This window comes from Garra rufa, chromosome 11, assembly GCF_049309525.1.
Source record: "Garra rufa chromosome 11, GarRuf1.0, whole genome shotgun sequence".
In the NCBI taxonomy this organism is placed as follows: Eukaryota; Metazoa; Chordata; class Actinopteri; order Cypriniformes; family Cyprinidae; genus Garra; species Garra rufa.
Genome location: NC_133371.1, coordinates 40,834,114 through 40,855,219, shown reverse-complemented (window position 1 = coordinate 40,855,219; position 21,106 = coordinate 40,834,114). Strand labels below are relative to the sequence as shown.

The 21,106-nt window shown below is 39.9% G+C and overlaps 1 protein-coding gene across 1 annotated transcript in view; it reads left to right on the top strand.

Moving 5' to 3' along the window:
* ano2a (anoctamin 2a) overlaps nt 1–21,106 on the top strand; it is a 108,931-nt gene that overhangs the window by 21,735 nt on the left and 66,090 nt on the right. Inside the window, exons 15-22 of the mRNA XM_073850211.1 lie at nt 1,216–1,290; nt 1,382–1,583; nt 1,696–1,807; nt 3,373–3,430; nt 3,518–3,618; nt 3,836–3,987; nt 6,249–6,401; nt 6,503–6,555. Of these exons, the coding sequence (XP_073706312.1) occupies nt 1,216–1,290; nt 1,382–1,583; nt 1,696–1,807; nt 3,373–3,430; nt 3,518–3,618; nt 3,836–3,987; nt 6,249–6,401; nt 6,503–6,555 (906 nt within the window). The remainder of the gene's footprint in view (nt 1–1,215; nt 1,291–1,381; nt 1,584–1,695; nt 1,808–3,372; nt 3,431–3,517; nt 3,619–3,835; nt 3,988–6,248; nt 6,402–6,502; nt 6,556–21,106) is intronic.

Below are 21,106 nucleotides of genomic sequence, written 5' to 3'. Positions count from 1 at the left end.
CCCATGTTATTTATTTCTTACTTTATTATTTTTTACTTTTTTTTTTCAAAATCAGTTATCATATCAGCATTATATTTCAACTGTACACTGTAATGTTTTGATGACATATTTGTCCAGAAGCATGTAAAGATATGTGTCCTTTTTTTAGATATAAGTAACCAAATTAATAGGTTGATTTTAGCAAAAATGTTATTTACTGTGGTGCTTTTTTAATTAACTTTAACTAAATATTAAAAATAGATGTAAAAAAAAATGTGATTAAATGTGTATTTAATCTAATTTTCTTATCATTACATTTTAAAATTCTTTATTTTATTTTCATTTCATTTCATTTTTTATTTTTTTTATTTTTTTACTTTTTTGGGTCAGAAGCATGTAAAATAAAAATTTCAAGATGTGTCATTTTTTGAGATAAGTAACTAATTTATAGGTTGATTTTAGCAAAAATGTTATTTACTGTGATGCTTTTTTAATTAACTTTAACTAAATATAAAAAAATGATTTAAAACGTGATTAGATGCTTATTTAATCTAATTTTCCTATTATTACATTTTAAAATTCTTAATTTAATTTTAATTGAATTAATTGAATTTGTTTTTTAATTTGTCCAGAACCATGTAAAAAAAATTAAAGATGTGTGTCATTTTTTTAGGTATAAGTAACCAATTTATAGGTTGATTTTACAAAAAATTTTAAATGCTGTGGTGCTTTTTAAATAAACTTTTAACTAAATTTAACTTAACTAAATAAAAAAATAGATTAAAATGTGATTAAAAGTTAATCTAATCGAATTTCCATTTTAAAAGTTTTTATTTTCATTTTATGATATTTTATTTCTTTGTGTGAAATCCACCAATTTTTTTCATGTAATTGTATTTATTTATTTTTAGTTTGACTGTACACTTTAACGTTTTGATGCCAGATTTGTCCAGAAGCATGTAAAAATACTAGAATAGAGATTTAGAGGTGTGAAATTTTTAAGGGTCAGTTTACCCAAAAATTAAAATTCAGTCAGAAAGCTCTCAGATTTCAACAAAATTTTCCAAGGTCTTACGGGTGAGGGTGAGTAATTAATGACAGCATTTTTGGGTGAACTATATCCCTTTAAAATAATAATTGCTTATCCATTTTAGACAAAATGTGATTACTGTACTCCAGTAGTTAGTATTTACAGCTGATACGTGAGCATTAAATAACATCCTGTTGTTCTTGTAGCTTGCCTCTGAATCTTTGTCATGGACAGACCGGCTGCCAGGATACTGCATCAACATATCCTCTATCCTCCTTATGGTGGGTACCTTATCCCATCAAAGATCATTTGTGCATTTAAATTTGTGTTTTTAATCATCAAAACTCATATTTATCTGTTTTTTTTTTTCAGGTTGGGGTCACATTCTCTGCCGTGTCTGGAGTGATTCTGTACCGTATCATTGTGTTTGCCGTCATGTCGATGAACCCTGATCACGAGGCCAAGGCTAATGTGCGTGTAACCGTGACAACCACCGCAGTCATCATCAACTTGCTGGTGGTTCTGGTGCTGGATGAGATCTACGGCGCTATAGCAGCCTGGATTACAGAACTCGGTGTGTGTGTTTACATGACAAAAAAAAATGTTTTCTTGATAAAAGGGTGACTCTAACAAAGAGAAGATCATGCATTACTATTATGAATGTGATGTTAATGTCATACTTGCAGAGATTCCAAAGACTGAATCGACATTTGAGGAGCATGTGATCTTGAAAGCTTTTTTGCTGAAGAGCATGAATGCTTTTGCACCTGTCTTCTATGTGGCCTTCTTTAAGGGCAGGTAAAATGGCATCCCATTAGCATACCCACCCAAACTAATGTGACGTTCTGTGTCTGCTGCGAGCAATGATAATTGGATTATTATAATGTACTTTGTTGTTGTTTATCATGTCCAGTGTGTTCTAGTGTAGTCACGTGCTTACTGTAGTATTGTGTTTGTATTATGTAGTGTTGTGTCTACACTAGTGGTGTGTGTCTGTCCTGTGTACTCCATTGTTGAGAATGTTATCTATGTTCGTCTGTTCTGTATATAATCACTTTTGCATTTGTTTCATAGGAATATTTTTATATATTTATAAAACATGTTTTTTGAACATACACTACCAGTGAAAAGTTTTTGAACAGTAAGATTTTTAATGCCTCTTCTGCTCACCAAGCCTGCATTTATTTGATCCAAAGTACAGCAGAAGCAGTAATGTTGTAAAATATTTTTACTATTTAAAAATAACTGTGTTCTATTTGAATATATTTTAAAATATAATTTATTCCTGTGATGCAAAGCTAAATTTTCAGCATCATTACTCAAGTCTTCAGTGTCACATGACTCTTCAGAAATCACTCTAATATGCTGATTTGCTGTTCAAGAAACATTTTTATTATTATTATTAATATTTAAAACAGCTGAGATCCAAAGATCAGCATTTATCTGAAATAAAAAGCTTTTGTAACATAACTGCAAATAAGAATATTAGAATGATTTCTGAAGGATCATGTGACTGGAGAAATTATGCAAAAAAAAATCAGCTTTAAAATCACAGAAATAAATACAATTTTAAAATATATTCAACTAGAAAACAGTTATTTTAAACAGTAAAAATACTTTAAAAATGTACTGTTTTTTCTGTACTTTGGATCAAATAAATGCAAGCTTTATGAGCAGAAGAAAAAACATTTTACTGTAAAAAAAACATGAAAAATATATTACATAATGTTTACTTGAACATATAAATAATAATGTACTATCAAAATCAAAAGTTGCATTAATATTATTTAATAGACCTGAACTATCAAGTATTTTTATTAACGTTAACAAAGTTTAATTAGCACTGTAACAACGTATTGCTCATTTTTAGTGAATGCATTAACTAAAGTTAATTAATATGACCTTATTGTAAAGTGCTGCCAAAATAGTCATTTTGTATTTTTGTCTACTTTCTATTCATTTTTTTTACTATATATTACTTGTCAATCTTTTATATAATATTTGTATACAAAGCCCATGTTGTGCACTCTTCTTAAAAACTATTTTATGCCTATTTTTTACTCAATTCAAAAATATAAAATCATTTTATTAATATATTACTTTTTCACTCATGTCTAAATTTCCAAATGCAAATTATAGTTCTCTAACAACCTGTTCTGTGGTGTCTGTGTCTTACATGTAGTGTTGTTGTATGTCTATATAGCGTTGTGTCTATACTAATCTATGTAGTGCGTCACTGTGAAGTATATGTCGCTGTAGCGTCTAGCGCCTAAATGCTCAATTTTTTGGATTGTTTAATCCAGAAAATAGTAGCACTGTAAGTATTTTTAAAAATCCTTCATAACTCTGGTGTGCTAATTTAGGTTTGCCGGTCGTCCGGGTGACTATGTTTATGTCTTTAAGGATTTCCGCATGGAAGAGGTAATTATTAAAACCGATAAAATGTTTGTCTTCAGCGTTTTAGCATAATGTAACTAACGATTGCATGTACATGTGTTTTTGGTCTAGTGTTCTCCAGGTGGCTGTCTTATTGAAGTGTGTATTCAGCTGGGAATCATTATGCTGGGAAAGCAGCTTATTCAGAATAATGTGTTCGAAATTGCCATTCCGTAAGTGTTTTATAAACACATAAACACACACGCAAAGTCTTCCCCGTAGTCCCTCTGGTAATTTTCTTTGATTTCACAAAGTACCCCTAGTCTATTAAAGGAAGCCCCTAACTCTCTTGTTAAATTAAATTTTAATTCTCCGCACTGTTTAACATTACCAACACAGCACACAGTGAGTGGATGGAAGGAAGTGTTTAAGCAAATTTTGACATTACAGAAAGCTGAAGAAGATGTATCGCACGTATAAAGAGGAAAAAGATGGATCGGAAGATGAAGAGGACAAGGATTCAAAACGAGAACCACAGCGATGGGATTTGGACTATGATCTGGAGCCATATGAGGGTTTGAGCCCAGAGTACATGGAGATGGGTGAGTACCACATGCTCAGATTGAACAATATTTTTGGTTTAATACTTGTTTGAAATGCCTTACATCCACAAAAACATCATTACTATGTGTTTTGGAGTCAACGTGCAACTTGAAAGCCTCATTTGGCTGTTTAGTGGTAGTTTTGTGGCTTGAGTGTTATAGTCAATTAATATCTTTTCTTAATACACATTGCAGGTCTTATTTTTAATGATCCACCAATGTACTTTATTTTTAAAAATACTTCAAAATATATGAAAGGACAATGCGAATACTGTATAAAATTGAATTTTACAACTGTAATAACGGAATAACTTACAAATAATTGTTAGGCATTTGTACCAAGTAATGTATGTACAATACCAGTCAAAAGTTTTTGAACAGTAAGATTTTTAATGTTTTTAAAGTCTCTTCTGCTCACCAAGCCTGGATTTCCAAATGATTCAAAGTAAAGCAAAAGCAGTAAAATTTTGAAATATTTTTACTGTTTAAAATTAGGGATGCACGATATTTATCGGACAGATAAATTATCGACCGATGTTTAGCAAGTGTTTAGCAAGGATTCTGAGAGGAGGTCACTTCAGAGGTCATCATCGCGGTGAATCTATTTTAGGGGCCGTTCACATGTCGCGCCTAAAACGCGTGGAAAGAACGCTAGACGCGCCGCTTTCTCTTTCTTTCCAAACCGCTCTGTAGCCTGCTCTGCTGTGGCGTCTGCCGTTGCTAAGCAACCATGACCTGCGCTCTCCATAAAGACGCGGAAGTTTCAGCAAAGGATAAATGGATTTTCAGCATTAAAAATCGCTTGCAGTAGCTCTGTTATTAAATATTAAAAAAATGGTTATTCCTGTACAGCTATGGTAAGCTGTTTCTCCACCTTGGCAGTGCTTTCAATGTTATTAAGGGAACGGGTGAAGCTGATTGGTTGGTTCATGTCATATGACCTGCGTTGGGCTTGCGGCATTCTGAAAAGTTGATGTTTTTACCTCGATTCTGATGTTTTATTCCCCGCCTTGTACGATTTGGTTGCTGCACACATTCATAATATGATCAATAAGAAGCTTTAACGGACATTTGGACATCTGACGTTACTCCATGATGCACTTTTCATTTTTTCCAGGTTGACAAATGTCAAAGCATTTTATTTATTTAGAATTGTGGTGCCTTACACAAAAAATAAAAACATTTTTGAATGTTTGAGTCAGGACTGATGTTTGCTATGATTGTTAGACCCAGATATATACAGTAATATACATTTCATTAGTATATCTCAGATTTTGTATTCTCCTGGGTGCACAAAATTATCATATAAAAATATGAACGTATCGGTATCGGTATCGGCCACAAGAAGGACTTAATTATCGGCTATCGGTCTCGGTAAAAAATTTTCATATCGTGCATCCCTATTTAAAATAACTGTTTTCTATTTGAATATATTTAAAAATGTTATTTATTCCTGTGATCAAAGCTAAATTTTATTATATCATTATTCCAGTCTTCTGTGTCACATGATCATTTAGATTTGCTGTTTAAGAAACATTATTTATATTATTATTATCATTATCATCAGTATTAAGTACAGTTTTTTCAGGATTCTTTGATGAATAGAAAGAATTTTTTTTTCTGAAATAAAAAGCTTTTGTAACATACACTAAACTGTTTAAAAGCTTGGAGTCAGTGTAATTTTTATTTTATTTTATTTTTCGGAGAAAAGAAATTCAAGATATTAATACTTTTATTTAGCAAGGGTGCTTTAAATTGATCAAAAGTGATGATAAAGACATTTATAAATGGAACAAAAGATTTCTATTTAATGATGCTAAAAATTCAGCTTTGAAATCACAGGAATAATTTACATTTTTAAATATTTTCAAATAGAAACCAGTTATTTTAAATAGTAAAAATATTTCAGAATTTTACTGTTTTTGTTGTTCTTTTGATCAAATAAATGCAGGCTTGGTGAGCAGAAGAGACTTTAAAAAACATAAAAAATCGGAACTTTTGATTGGTAGTGCAATTTTGCAATGATCCTTCACTGTAGTCAAACAGACGCATATTGGATGCAATAGTGGCACAAGTGCATCCAACAAATATAAAAAATATCAAAATGAATGGCAACATCTGCTCTATACAAACTATTATTAGTTTTTCCTTTGAAGAGGTTTAGCGATGGTGTTTAAGGAGGTCTGTGATGGCTTTGAGGAACTGGGTTTAATTAAGGACATGGATCATTTGCGTATGTGTGTGTGTTTATTTGTCTGCAGTTATTCAGTATGGATTTGTCACTCTCTTTGTGGCCTCCTTCCCGCTGGCACCAGTCTTCGCTCTGCTTAATAATGTCATTGAAATCCGACTCGATGCAGCAAAATTCGTCACTGAAATACGCAGACCTGATGCAGTCAGTGCTAAAGAGATTGGTATGAAATATGCAAATATGTAGACTTACTCATGGTTACACCTAAAATAACTGTTATTTGATCTAGCTCACACTGTCATATATTTATCTTCCCTTTCCCAGGCATATGGTACAACATCTTGAGTGGGATCAGCAAGTTTGCTGTCATTACAAATGTGAGTGTTAAGATATAAAATTCATTTTAGTTGCTGGTTGTGCTCATCATAGATATATATACGTAGATACCCCATTGGACTGCTCCAAGCACATAGATGCGTCCGACATTTTGGAACTGTCCACTTGACGTCATTCACCATACTGTAGGTTCGCAGACCAACGACTGTGGCATTTCGAAAATTCACTGATTACTATGGTCAATTAAGTAGATCTATGGGTGAATGATGTCAAGTGGACCGCAGCAAAATGGCGGACGGCTTACGTATAAAGGAACTTACGTATATTACGAAACAGTCGCTAATGAGGCATCTACGTATATATATATCTATGGTGCTCATTCCCTGACGTACTTTATGGATCCAAAAGTCCAATATAATAAAACGACCTCTGACTGTGAAAAATACCCACATTTTGATGAAGCCTTAAACCACCCCCTGTAAAAAGGATGAGGCATTAAACTGGCCCCCTGACTTTCTGTGGTCATTAATTCCCTACATTATTTGTAAATTTGACCTCATTTATTGAAGTGGTAGCGTATTCTGTTGGCCGTACTGAGCCTGTCAGGATGTGCAACCTTTGTAATAAAACTAGTTTACTGAATTTGACCTCATTTATTGAGTTGGTAGTGAATCCTGCAGGCCCTATTCTGGTTTCTTACTAAAGCTAAGCAGGCCTGAGCCTGATCAGTACATGGATGGAAGACCCCTTGTGGAAAACTAGTTTGATGCTTGAGGTACTTTTAGTCCGGCCAGCAGGGGGTGCTCATTCCCTGATGTACTGTATGGATCCAAAAGTCCACTATAATAAAACGACCTCTGACTGTGAAAAATAGCCACTTTTTGATGAAGCCTTAAACCGCCCCCTGTAAAAAGGAACGTTTGTTGGATGAGGCATTAAACTGGCCTCCTGACTTTCTGTTGTCATTAATTCCCTACATTATTTATAAATTTGACCTCATTTATTGAGGTGGTAGCGCATCCTGCCAGCCCTATTGAGCCTGGCAGGATGCGCTACCTTTGAGAAAAATTAGTTTGCTGCTGGAGGTAGTTTTAGTCCGGCCAGCAGGGGGTGCTCATTCCCTGACGTACTTTATGGATCCAGAAGTCCAAATATAACAAAAAAAAACCTCTGACTGCCAGCCACTTTTTGATGAAGCCTTAAAAAGCCCCCTGTAAAAAAAAACATTCTTTGGATGAGGCATTAAACTGTCTTCTTGACTTTCTGTGGTCATTAATTCCCTACATTATTTATAAATTTGACCTCATTTATTGAAGTGGTAGCATAAATGCTTGATTTATTGAAGTGGTAGTGTATTCTGTTGGCTGTATTGAGCCTGTCAGGATGCGCTACCTTTGTAATAAAACTAGTTTACTGAATTTGACCTCATTTATTGAGGTTGTAGCGCATCCTGCCGGCCCTATTGAGCCTGGCAGGATGCGCTACCTTTGTGAAAATCTAGTTTGCTGCTGGACGTAGTTTTAGTCCGACCAGCAGGGGATGCTCATTCCCTGACATGTACTTATGTGTTCAAAAGTCCTACTAGGTGGAAGTACATTCTGCTGTCCTTATTGAGACTGTCAGGATGCGCTACTCCTCTATTAGAGCAGCTTTATTAAGGGGGAAGAATCCAAGTTCAACTATTGCATGCATTAGCCAGATTCTGGTTTCTCTCTAAAGCTAAGCAGGCCTGAGCCTGGTCAGTACACGGATGGGAGACCCCTTGTGGAAAACTAGTTTGATGCTTGAGGTACTTTTAGTCCGGCCAGCAGGGGGTGCTCATTCCCTGATGTACTTTATGGATCCAAAAGTCCACTATAATAAAACGACCTCTGACTGTGAAAAATAGCCACTTTTTGATGAAGCCTTAAAGCGCCCCCTGTAAAAAGGAACGTTTGTTGGATGAGGCATTAAACTGGCCTCCTGACTTTCTGTGGTCATTAATTCCCTACATTATTTATAAATTTGACCTCATTTATTGAGGTGGTAGCGCATCCTGCCGGCCCTATTGAGCCTGGCAGGATGCGCTACCTTTGTGAAAAACTAGTTTGCTGCTGGAGGTAGTTTTAGTCCGGCCAGCAGGGGGTGCTCATTCCCTGACATGTACTTATGGTTTCAAAAGTCCTACTAGGTGGAAGTACATTCTGCTGGCCTTATTGAGCCTGTCAGGATGCGCTACTCCTCTATTAGAGCAGCTTTATTAAAGGGAAAAAAGAAGTTTAGCTGTTACATGCATTAGCCAGATTCTGGTTCCTCACTAAAGCCAAGCAGGCCTGAGCCTGGTCACTATATGGATGGGACACCACTTGTGGAAAACTAGTTAGTTGCATGAGGTACTTTTAGTCCGGTCAGCAGGGGGTGCCCATTACTTGACGTACTTTATAGATCCAAAAGTCCAAATATAACAAAAACGACCTCTGACTGTGAGCCACTTTTTGATGAAGCCTTAAAGAGCCCCCTGTAAAAAGGAACATTCTTTGGATGAGGCATTAAACTGGTCTCCTGACTTTCTGCGGTTATTAATTCCCTACATTATTTATAAATGTGACCTAATTTATTGAAGTGGTAGCGTATTCTGTTGGCCGTATTGAGCATGTCAGGATGCGCTACCTTTGTAATAAAACTAGTTTACTGAATTTGACCTCATTTATTGAGGCGGTAGCGCATCCTGCCGGCCCTATTGAGCCTGGCAGGATGCGCTACCTTTGTGAAAATCTAGTTTGCTGCTGGACGTAGTTTTAGTCCGACCAGCAGGGGATGCTCATTCCCTGACATGTACTTATGTGTTCAAAAGTCCTACTAGGTGGAAGTACATTCTGCTGTCCTTATTGAGACTGTCAGGATGCGCTACTCCTCTATTAGAGCAGCTTTATTAAGCGGGAACGAATCCAAGTTCAACTGTTGAATGCATTAGTCAGTTTCTGGTTCCTCATTAAATCTAAGCAGGCCTGAGCCTGATCAGTACGTGGATGGGAGACCCCTTGTGGAAAACTAGTTTGATGCTTGAGGTACTTTTAGTCCGGCCAGCAGGGGGTGCTCATTCCCTGATGTACTTTAAGGATCCAAAAGTCCAATATAATAAAACGACCTCTGACTGTGAAAAATAGCCACTTTTTGATGAACCCTTAAACCGCCCCCCTGTAAAAAGGAACGTTCTTTGGATGAGGCATTAAACTGGCCTCCTGACTTTCTGTGGTCATTAATTCCCTACATTATTTATAAATTTGACCTCATTTATTGAAGTGGTAGCAGATTCTGTTGGCCGTATTGAGCCTGTCAGGATGCGCTACCTTTGTAATAAAACTAGTTTACTGAATTTGACCTCATTTATTGAGGTGGTAGCGCATCCTGCCGGCCCTATTGAGCCTGGCAGGATGCGCTACCTTTGTGAAAAATTAGTTTGCTGCTGGAGGTAGTTTTAGTCTGACCAGCAGGGGGTGCTCATTCCCTGACATGTACTTATGGGTTCAAAAGTCCTACTAGGTGGAAGTAAATTCTGCTGGCCTTATTGAGCCTGTCAGGATGCGCTACTCCTCTATTAGAGCAGCTTTATTAAAGGGAAAAAAGAAGTTTAGCTGTTACATGCATTAGCCAGATTCTGGTTCCTCACTAAAGCTAAGCAGGCCTGAGCCTGGTCACTATTTGGATGGGACACCGCTTGTGGAAAACTAGTTAGTTGCATGAGGTACTTTTAGTCCGGCCAGCAGGGGGTGCCCATTACTTGACGTACTTTATAGATCCAAAAGTCCAAATATAACAAAAACGACCTCTGACTGTGAGCCACTTTTTGATGAAGCCTTAAAGAGCCCCCTGTAAAAAGGAACATTCGTTAGATGAGGCATTAAACTGGTCTCCTGACTTTCTGCGGTCATTAATTCCCTACATTATTTATAAATGTGACCTAATTTATTGAAGTGGTAGCGTATTCTGTTGGCCGTATTGAGCCTGTCAGGATGCGCTACCTTTGTAATAAAACTAGTTTACTGAATTTGACCTCATTTATTGAGGCGGTAGCGCATCCTGCCGGCCCTTTTGAGCCTGGCAGGATGCACTACCTTTGTGAAAATCTAGTTTGCTGCTGGACGTAGTTTTAGTCCGACCAGCAGGGGGTGCTCATTCTCTGACATGTACTTATGTGTTCAAAAGTCCTACTAGGTGGAAGTACATTCTGCTGTCCTTATTGAGCCTGTCAGGATGCGCTACTCCTCTATTAGAGCAGCTTTATTAAGCAGGAACGAATCCAAGTTCAACTGTTGCATGCATTAGCCAGATTTTGGTTCCTCATTAAATCTAAGCAGGCCTGAGCCTGATCAGTACATGGATAGGAGACCCCTTGTCGGAAGCTAGTTTGATGCTGCAGGTACTTTTATTCCGGCCAGCAGGGGGTGCTCATTCCCTGACGTACTTTATGGATCCAAAAGTCCAAATATAACAGAAACAACCTCTGACTGCGAGCCACTTTTTGATGAAGCCTTAAAAAGCCCCTGTAAAAAGGAACATTCTTTGGATAAGGCATTAAACTGGCCTCTTGACTTTCTGTGGTCATTAATTCCCTACATTATTCATAAATTTGACCTCAATTATTGAAGTGGTAGCATAAATGTTTCATTTATTGAAGTGGTAGCGTATTCTGTTGGCCGTATTGAGCCTGTCAGGATGCGCTACCTTTGTAATAAAACTAGTTTACTGTATTTTACCTCATATATTGAGGTAGTAGCGCATCCTGCCGGCCCTATTGAGCCAGGCAGGATGCGCTACCTTTGTGAAAATCTAGTTTGCTGCTGGACGTAGTTTTAGTCCGACCAGCAGGGGGTGCTCATTCCCATACTCCTCTATTAGAGCAGCTTTATTAAGTTGGACCAATCCAAGTTCAACTGTTGCATGCATTAGCCAGATTCTAGTTTCTCACTAAAGCTAAGCAGGCCTGAGCCTGGTCAGTACATGGATGGGAGACCCCTTGTGGAAAACTAGTTGCTTGAGTTTCTTTTAGTCCGGCCAGCAGAGGGTGCTCATTCCCTGATGTACTTTATGGATCCAAAAGTCCAATATAATAAAACGACCTCTGACTGTGAAAAATAGCCACTTTTTGATGAAGCCTTAAACCGCCCCCTGTAAAAAGGAACGTTTGTTGGATAAGGCATTAAACTGGCCTCCTGACTTTCTGTGGTCATTAATTCCCTACATTATTTATAAATTTGACCTCATTTATTGAGGTGGTAGCGCATCCTTCCAGCCCTATTGAGCCTGGCAGGATGCGCTACCTTTGAGAAAAATTAGTTTGCTGCTGGAGGTAGTTTTAGTCCGGCCAGCAGGGGGTGCTCATTCCCTGACATGTACTTATGGTTTCAAAAGTCCTACTAGGTGGAAGTACATTCTGCTGGCCTTATTGAGCCTGTCAGGATGCGCTACTCCTCTATTAGAGCAGCTTTATTAAGGGGGAAGAAATCAATTTCAACTGTTGCATGCATTAGCCAGATTTTGGTTCCTCATTAAATCTAAGCAGGCCTGAGCCTGATCAGTACATGGATAGGAGACCCCTTGTCGGAAGCTAGTTTGATGCTGCAGGTACTTTTAGCCCAGCCAGCAGGGGGTGCTCATTCCCTGACGTACTTTATGGATCCAGAAGTCCAAATATAACAAAAAAAAAAAACCTCTGACTGCCAGCCACTTTTTGATGAAGCCTTAAAAAGCCCCCTGTAAAAAAGAACATTCTTTGGATGAGGCATTAAACTGGCTTCTTGACTTTCTGTGGTCATTAATTCCCTACATTATTTATAAATTTGACCTCATTTATTGAAGTGGTAGCATAAATGCTTGATTTATTGAAGTGGTAGTGTATTCTGTTGGCTGTATTGAGCCTGTCAGGATGCGCTACCTTTGTAATAAAACTAGTTTACTGAATTTGACCTCATTTATTGAGGTAGTAGCGCATCCTGCCGGCCCTGTTGAGCCTGGCAGGATGCGCTACCTTTGTGAAAATCTAGTTTGCTGCTGGACGTAGTTTTATTCCGACCAGCAGGGGATGCTCATTCCCTGACATGTACTTATGTGTTCAAAAGTCCTACTAGGTGGAAGTACATTCTGCTGTCCTTATTGAGACTGTCAGGATGCGCTACTCCTCGATTAGAGCAGCTTTATTAAGGGGGAAGAATCCAAGTTCAACTATTGCATGCATTAGCCAGATTCTAGTTTCTCTCTAAAGCTAAGCAGGCCTGAGCCTGGTCAGTACACGGATGGGAGACCCCTTGTGGAAAACTAGTTTGATGCTTGAGGTACTTTTAGTCCGGCCAGCAGGGGGTGCTCATTCCCTGATGTACTTTATGGATCCAAAAGTCCACTATAATAAAACGACCTCTGACTGTGAAAAATAGCCACTTTTTGATGAAGCCTTAAACCGCCCCCTGTAAAAAGGAACGTTTGTTGGATGAGGCATTAAACTGGCCTCCTGACTTTCTGTGGTCATTAATTCCCTACATTATTTATAAATTTGACCTCATTTATTGAGGTGGTAGCGCATCCTGCCGGCCCTATTGAGCCTGGCAGGATGCGCTACCTTTGTGAAAAACTAGTTTGCTGCTGGAGGTAGTTTTAGTCCGGCCAGCAGGGGGTGCTCATTCCCTGACATGTACTTATGGTTTCAAAAGTCCTACTAGGTGGAAGTACATTCTGCTGGCCTTATTGAGCCTGTCAGGATGCGCTACTCCTCTATTAGAGCAGCTTTATTAAAGGGAAAAAAGAAGTTTAGCTGTTACATGCATTAGCCAGATTCTGGTTCCTCACTAAAGCCAAGCAGGCCTGAGCCTGGTCACTATATGGATGGGACACCACTTGTGGAAAACTAGTTAGTTGCATGAGGTACTTTTAGTCCGGTCAGCAGGGGGTGCCCATTACTTGACGTACTTTATAGATCCAAAAGTCCAAATATAACAAAAACGACCTCTGACTGTGAGCCACTTTTTGATGAAGCCTTAAAGAGCCCCCTGTAAAAAGGAACATTCGTTAGATGAGGCATTAAACTGGTCTCCTGACTTTCTGCGGTCATTAATTCCCTACATTATTTATAAATGTGACCTAATTTATTGAAGTGGTAGCGTATTCTGTTGGCCGTATTGAGCCTGTCAGGATGCGCTACCTTTGTAATAAAACTAGTTTACTGAATTTGACCTCATTTATTGAGGCGGTAGCGCATCCTGCCGGCCCTTTTGAGCCTGGCAGGATGCACTACCTTTGTGAAAATCTAGTTTGCTGCTGGACGTAGTTTTAGTCCGACCAGCAGGGGGTGCTCATTCTCTGACATGTACTTATGTGTTCAAAAGTCCTACTAGGTGGAAGTACATTCTGCTGTCCTTATTGAGCCTGTCAGGATGCGCTACTCCTCTATTAGAGCAGCTTTATTAAGCGGGAACGAATCCAAGTTCAACTGTTGCATGCATTAGCCAGATTTTGGTTCCTCATTAAATCTAAGCAGGCCTGAGCCTGATCAGTACATGGATAGGAGACCCCTTGTCGGAAGTTAGTTTGATGCTGCAGGTACTTTTATTCCGGCCAGCAGGGGGTGCTCATTCCCTGACGTACTTTATGGATCCAAAAGTCCAAAAATAACAGAAACAACCTCTGACTGCGAGCCACTTTTTGATGAAGCCTTAAAAAGCCCCTGTAAAAAGGAACATTCTTTGGATAAGGCATTAAACTGGCCTCTTGACTTTCTGTGGTCATTAATTCCCTACATTATTCATAAATTTGACCTCATTTATTGAAGTGGTAGCATAAATGTTTCATTTATTGAAGTGGTAGCGTATTCTGTTGGCCGTATTGAGCCTGTCAGGATGCGCTACCTTTGTAATAAAATTAGTTTACTGTATTTTACCTCATATATTGAGGTAGTAGCGCATCCTGCCGGCCCTATTGAGCCAGGCAGGATGCGCTACCTTTGTGAAAATCTAGTTTGCTGCTGGACGTAGTTTTAGTCCGACCAGCAGGGGGTGCTCATTCCCATACTCCTCTATTAGAGCAGCTTTATTAAGTTGGACCAATCCAAGTTCAACTGTTGCATGCATTAGCCAGATTCTAGTTTCTCACTAAAGCTAAGCAGGCCTGAGCCTGGTCAGTACATGGATGGGAGACCCCTTGTGGAAAACTAGTTGCTTGAGTTACTTTTAGTCCGGCCAGCAGAGGGTGCTCATTCCCTGATGTACTTTATGGATCCAAAAGTCCAATATAATAAAACGACCTCTGACTGTGAAAAATAGCCACTTTTTGATGAAGCCTTAAACCGCCCCCTGTAAAAAGGAACGTTTGTTGGATAAGGCATTAAACTGGCCTCCTGACTTTCTGTGGTCATTAATTCCCTACATTATTTATAAATTTGACCTCATTTATTGAGGTGGTAGCGCATCCTGCCAGCCCTATTGAGCCTGGCAGGATGCGCTACCTTTGAGAAAAATTAGTTTGCTGCTGGAGGTAGTTTTAGTCCGGCCAGCAGGGGGTGCTCATTCCCTGACATGTACTTATGGTTTCAAAAGTCCTACTAGGTGGAAGTACATTCTGCTGGCCTTATTGAGCCTGTCAGGATGCGCTACTCCTCTATTAGAGCAGCTTTATTAAGGGGGAAGAAATCAATTTCAACTGTTGCATGCATTAGCCAGATTTTGGTTCCTCATTAAATCTAAGCAGGCCTGAGCCTGATCAGTACATGGATAGGAGACCCCTTGTCGGAAGCTAGTTTGATGCTGCAGGTACTTTTAGCCCAGCCAGCAGGGGGTGCTCATTCCCTGACGTACTTTATGGATCCAGAAGTCCAAATATAACAAAAAAAAACCTCTGACTGCCAGCCACTTTTTGATGAAGCCTTAAAAAGCCCCCTGTAAAAAAGAACATTCTTTGGATGAGGCATTAAACTGGCTTCTTGACTTTCTGTGGTCATTAATTCCCTACATTATTTATAAATTTGACCTCATTTATTGAAGTGGTAGCATAAATGCTTGATTTATTGAAGTGGTAGTGTATTCTGTTGGCTGTATTGAGCCTGTCAGGATGCGCTACCTTTGTAATAAAACTAGTTTACTGAATTTGACCTCATTTATTGAGGTAGTAGCGCATCCTGCCGGCCCTGTTGAGCCTGGCAGGATGCGCTACCTTTGTGAAAATCTAGTTTGCTGCTGGACGTAGTTTTATTCCGACCAGCAGGGGATGCTCATTCCCTGACATGTACTTATGTGTTCAAAAGTCCTACTAGGTGGAAGTACATTCTGCTGTCCTTATTGAGACTGTCAGGATGCGCTACTCCTCGATTAGAGCAGCTTTATTAAGGGGGAAGAATCCAAGTTCAACTATTGCGTGCATTAGCCAGATTCTAGTTTCTCTCTAAAGCTAAGCAGGCCTGAGCCTGGTCAGTACACGGATGGGAGACCCCTTGTGGAAAGCTAGCTTGATGCTTGAGGTACTTTTAGTCCGGCCAGCAGGGGGTGCTCATTCCCTGATGTACTTTATGGATCCAAAAGTCCACTATAATAAAACGACCCCTGACTGTGAAAAATAGCCACTTTTTGATGAAGCCTTAAACCGCCCCCTGTAAAAAGGAACGTTTGTTGGATGAGGCATTAAACTGGCCTCCTGACTTTCTGTGGTCATTAATTCCCTACATTATTTATAAATTTGACCTCATTTATTGAGGTGGTAGCGCATCCTGCCGGCCCTATTGAGCCTGGCAGGATGCGCTACCTTTGTGAAAAACTAGTTTGCTGCTGGAGGTAGTTTTAGTCCGGCCAGCAGGGGGTGCTCATTCCCTGACATGTACTTATGGTTTCAAAAGTCCTACTAGGTGGAAGTACATTCTGCTGGCCTTATTGAGCCTGTCAGGATGCGCTACTCCTCTATTAGAGCAGCTTTATTAAAGGGAAAAAAGAAGTTTAGCTGTTACATGCATTAGCCAGATTCTGGTTCCTCACTAAAGCCAAGCAGGCCTGAGCCTGGTCACTATATGGATGGGACACCACTTGTGGAAAACTAGTTAGTTGCATGAGGTACTTTTAGTCCGGTCAGCAGGGGGTGCCCATTACTTGACGTACTTTATAGATCCAAAAGTCCAAATATAACAAAAACGACCTCTGACTGTGAGCCACTTTTTGATGAAGCCTTAAAGAGCCCCCTGTAAAAAGGAACATTCTTTGGATGAGGCATTAACCTGGTCTCCTGACTTTCTGCGGTTATTAATTCCCTACATTATTTATAAATGTGACCTAATTTATTGAAGTGGTAGCGTATTCTGTTGGCCGTATTGAGCATGTCAGGATGCGCTACCTTTGTAATAAAACTAGTTTACTGAATTTGACCTCATTTATTGAGGCGGTAGCGCATCCTGCCGGCCCTATTGAGCCTGGCAGGATGCGCTACCTTTGTGAAAATCTAGTTTGCTGCTGGACGTAGTTTTAGTCCGACCAGCAGGGGATGCTCATTCCCTGACATGTACTTATGTGTTCAAAAGTCCTACTAGGTGGAAGTACATTCTGCTGTCCTTATTGAGACTGTCAGGATGCGCTACTCCTCTATTAGAGCAGCTTTATTAAGCGGAAACGAATCCAAGTTCAACTGTTGAATGCATTAGTCAGTTTCTGGTTCCTCATTAAATCTAAGCAGGCCTGAGCCTGATCAGTACGTGGATGGGAGACCCCTTGTGGAAAACTAGTTTGATGCTTGAGGTACTTTTAGTCCGGCCAGCAGGGGGTGCTCATTCCCTGATGTACTTTATGGATCCAAAAGTCCACTATAATAAAACGACCTCTGACTGTGAAAAATAGCCACTTTTTGATGAAGCCTTAAACCGCCCCCTGTAAAAAGGAACGTTTGTTGGATGAGGCATTAAACTGGCCTCCTGACTTTCTGTGGTCATTAATTCCCTACATTATTTATAAATTTGACCTAATTTATTGAGGTGGTAGCGCATCCTGCCGGCCCTATTGAGCCTGGCAGGATGCGCTACCTTTGTGAAAAACTAGTTTGCTGCTGGAGGTAGTTTTAGTCCGGCCAGCAGGAGGTGCTCATTCCCTGACATGTACTTATGGTTTCAAAAGTCCTACTAGGTGGAAGTACATTCTGCTGGCCTTATTGAGCCTGTCAGGATGCGCTACTCCTCTATTAGAGCAGCTTTATTAAAGGGAAAAAAGAAGTTTAGCTGTTACATGCATTAGCCAGATTCTGGTTCCTCACTAAAGCCAAGCAGGCCTGAGCCTGGTCACTATATGGATGGGACACCACTTGTGGAAAACTAGTTAGTTGCATGAGGTACTTTTAGTCCGGCCAGCAGGGGGTGCCCATTACTTGACGTACTTTATGGATCCAAAAGTCCAATATAATAAAACGACCTCTGACTGTGAAAAATAGCCACTTTTTGATGAACCCTTAAACCGCCCCCCTGTAAAAAGGAACGTTCTTTGGATGAGGCATTAAACTGGCCTCCTGACTTTCTGTGGTCATTAATTCCCTACATTATTTATAAATTTGACCTCATTTATTGAAGTGGTAGCAGATTCTGTTGGCCGTATTGAGCCTGTCAGGATGCGCTACCTTTGTAATAAAACTAGTTTACTGAATTTGACCTCATTTATTGAGGTGGTAGCGCATCCTGCCGGCCCTATTGAGCCTGGCAGGATGCGCTACCTTTGTGAAAAATTAGTTTGCTGCTGGAGGTAGTTTTAGTCTGACCAGCAGGGGGTGCTCATTCCCTGACATGTACTTATGGGTTCAAAAGTCCTACTAGGTGGAAGTAAATTCTGCTGGCCTTATTGAGCCTGTCAGGATGCGCTACTCCTCTATTAGAGCAGCTTTATTAAAGGGAAAAAAGAAGTTTAGCTGTTACATGCATTAGCCAGATTCTGGTTCCTCACTAAAGCTAAGCAGGCCTGAGCCTGGTCACTATTTGGATGGGACACCGCTTGTGGAAAACTAGTTAGTTGCATGAGGTACTTTTAGTCCGGCCAGCAGGGGGTGCCCATTACTTGACGTACTTTATAGATCCAAAAGTCCAAATATAACAAAAACGACCTCTGACTGTGAGCCACTTTTTGATGAAGCCTTAAAGAGCCCCCTGTAAAAAGGAACATTCGTTAGATGAGGCATTAAACTGGTCTCCTGACTTTCTGCGGTCATTAATTCCCTACATTATTTATAAATGTGACCTAATTTATTGAAGTGGTAGCGTATTCTGTTGGCCGTATTGAGCCTGTCAGGATGCGCTACCTTTGTAATAAAACTAGTTTACTGAATTTGACCTCATTTATTGAGGCGGTAGCGCATCCTGCCGGCCCTTTTGAGCCTGGCAGGATGCACTACCTTTGTGAAAATCTAGTTTGCTGCTGGACGTAGTTTTAGTCCGACCAGCAGGGGGTGCTCATTCTCTGACATGTACTTATGTGTTCAAAAGTCCTACTAGGTGGAAGTACATTCTGCTGTCCTTATTGAGCCTGTCAGGATGCGCTACTCCTCTATTAGAGCAGCTTTATTAAGCAGGAACGAATCCAAGTTCAACTGTTGCATGCATTAGCCAGATTTTGGTTCCTCATTAAATCTAAGCAGGCCTGAGCCTGATCAGTACATGGATAGGAGACCCCTTGTCGGAAGCTAGTTTGATGCTGCAGGTACTTTTATTCCGGCCAGCAGGGGGTGCTCATTCCCTGACGTACTTTATGGATCCAAAAGTCCAAATATAACAGAAACAACCTCTGACTGCGAGCCACTTTTTGATGAAGCCTTAAAAAGCCCCTGTAAAAAGGAACATTCTTTGGATAAGGCATTAAACTGGCCTCTTGACTTTCTGTGGTCATTAATTCCCTACATTATTCATAAATTTGACCTCAATTATTGAAGTGGTAGCATAAATGTTTCATTTATTGAAGTGGTAGCGTATTCTGTTGGCCGTATTGAGCCTGTCAGGATGCGCTACCTTTGTAATAAAACTAGTTTACTGTATTTTACCTCATATATTGAGGTAGTAGCGCATCCTGCCGGCCCTATTGAGCCAGGCAGGATGCGCTACCTTTGTGAAAATCTAGTTTGCTGCTGGACGTAGTTTTAGTCCGACCAGCAGGGGGTGCTCATTCCCATACTCCTCTATTAGAGCAGCTTTATTAAGTTGGACCAATCCAAGTTCAACTGTTGCATGCATTAGCCAGATTCTAGTTTCTCACTAAAGCTAAGCAGGCCTGAGCCTGGTCAGTACATGGATGGGAGACCCCTTGTGGAAAACTAGTTGCTTGAGTTACTTTTAGTCCGGCCAGCAGAGGGTGCTCATTCCCTGATGTACTTTATGGATCCAAAAGTCCAATATAATAAAACGACCTCTGACTGTGAAAAATAGCCACTTTTTGATGAAGCCTTAAACCGCCCCCTGTAAAAAGGAACGTTTGTTGGATAAGGCATTAAACTGGCCTCCTGACTTTCTGTGGTCATTAATTCCCTACATTATTTATAAATTTGACCTCATTTATTGAGGTGGTAGCGCATCCTGCCAGCCCTATTGAGCCTGGCAGGATGCGCTACCTTTGAGAAAAATTAGTTTGCTGCTGGAGGTAGTTTTAGTCCGGCCAGCAGGGGGTGCTCATTCCCTGACATGTACTTATGGTTTCAAAAGTCCTACTAGGTGGAAGTACATTCTGCTGGCCTTATTGAGCCTGTCAGGATGCGCTACTCCTCTATTAGAGCAGCTTTATTAAGGGGGAAGAAATCAATTTCAACTGTTGCATGCATTAGCCAGATTTTGGTTCCTCATTAAATCTAAGCAGGCCTGAGCCTGATCAGTACATGGATAGGAGACCCCTTGTCGGAAGCTAGTTTGATGCTGCAGGTACTTTTAGCCCAGCCAGCAGGGGGTGCTCATTCCCTGACGTACTTTATGGATCCAGAAGTCCAAATATAACAAAAAAAAAAACCTCTGACTGCCAGCCACTTTTTGATGAAGCCTTAAAAAGCCCCTGTAAAAAGGAACATTCTTTGGATAAGGCATTAAACTGGCCTCTTGACTTTCTGTGGTCATTAATTCCCTACATTATTCATAAATTTGACCTCATTTATTGAAGTGGTAGCATAAATGTTTCATTTATTGAAGTGGTAGCGTATTCTGTTGGCCGTATTGAGCCTGTCAGGATGCGCTACCTTTGTAATAAAATTAGTTTACTGTATTTTACCTCATATATTGAGGTAGTAGCGCATCCTGCCGGCCCTATTGAGCCAGGCAGGATGCGCTACCTTTGTGAAAATCTAGTTTGCTGCTGGACGTAGTTTTAGTCCGACCAGCAGGGGGTGCTCATTCCCATACTCCTCTATTAGAGCAGCTTTATTAAGTTGGACCAATCCAAGTTCAACTGTTGCATGCATTAGCCAGATTCTAGTTTCTCACTAAAGCTAAGCAGGCCTGAGCCTGGTCAGTACATGGATGGGAGACCCCTTGTGGAAAACTAGTTGCTTGAGTTACTTTTAGTCCGGCCAGCAGAGGGTGCTCATTCCCTGATGTACTTTAAGGATCCAAAAGTCCAATATAATAAAACGACCTCTGACTGTGAA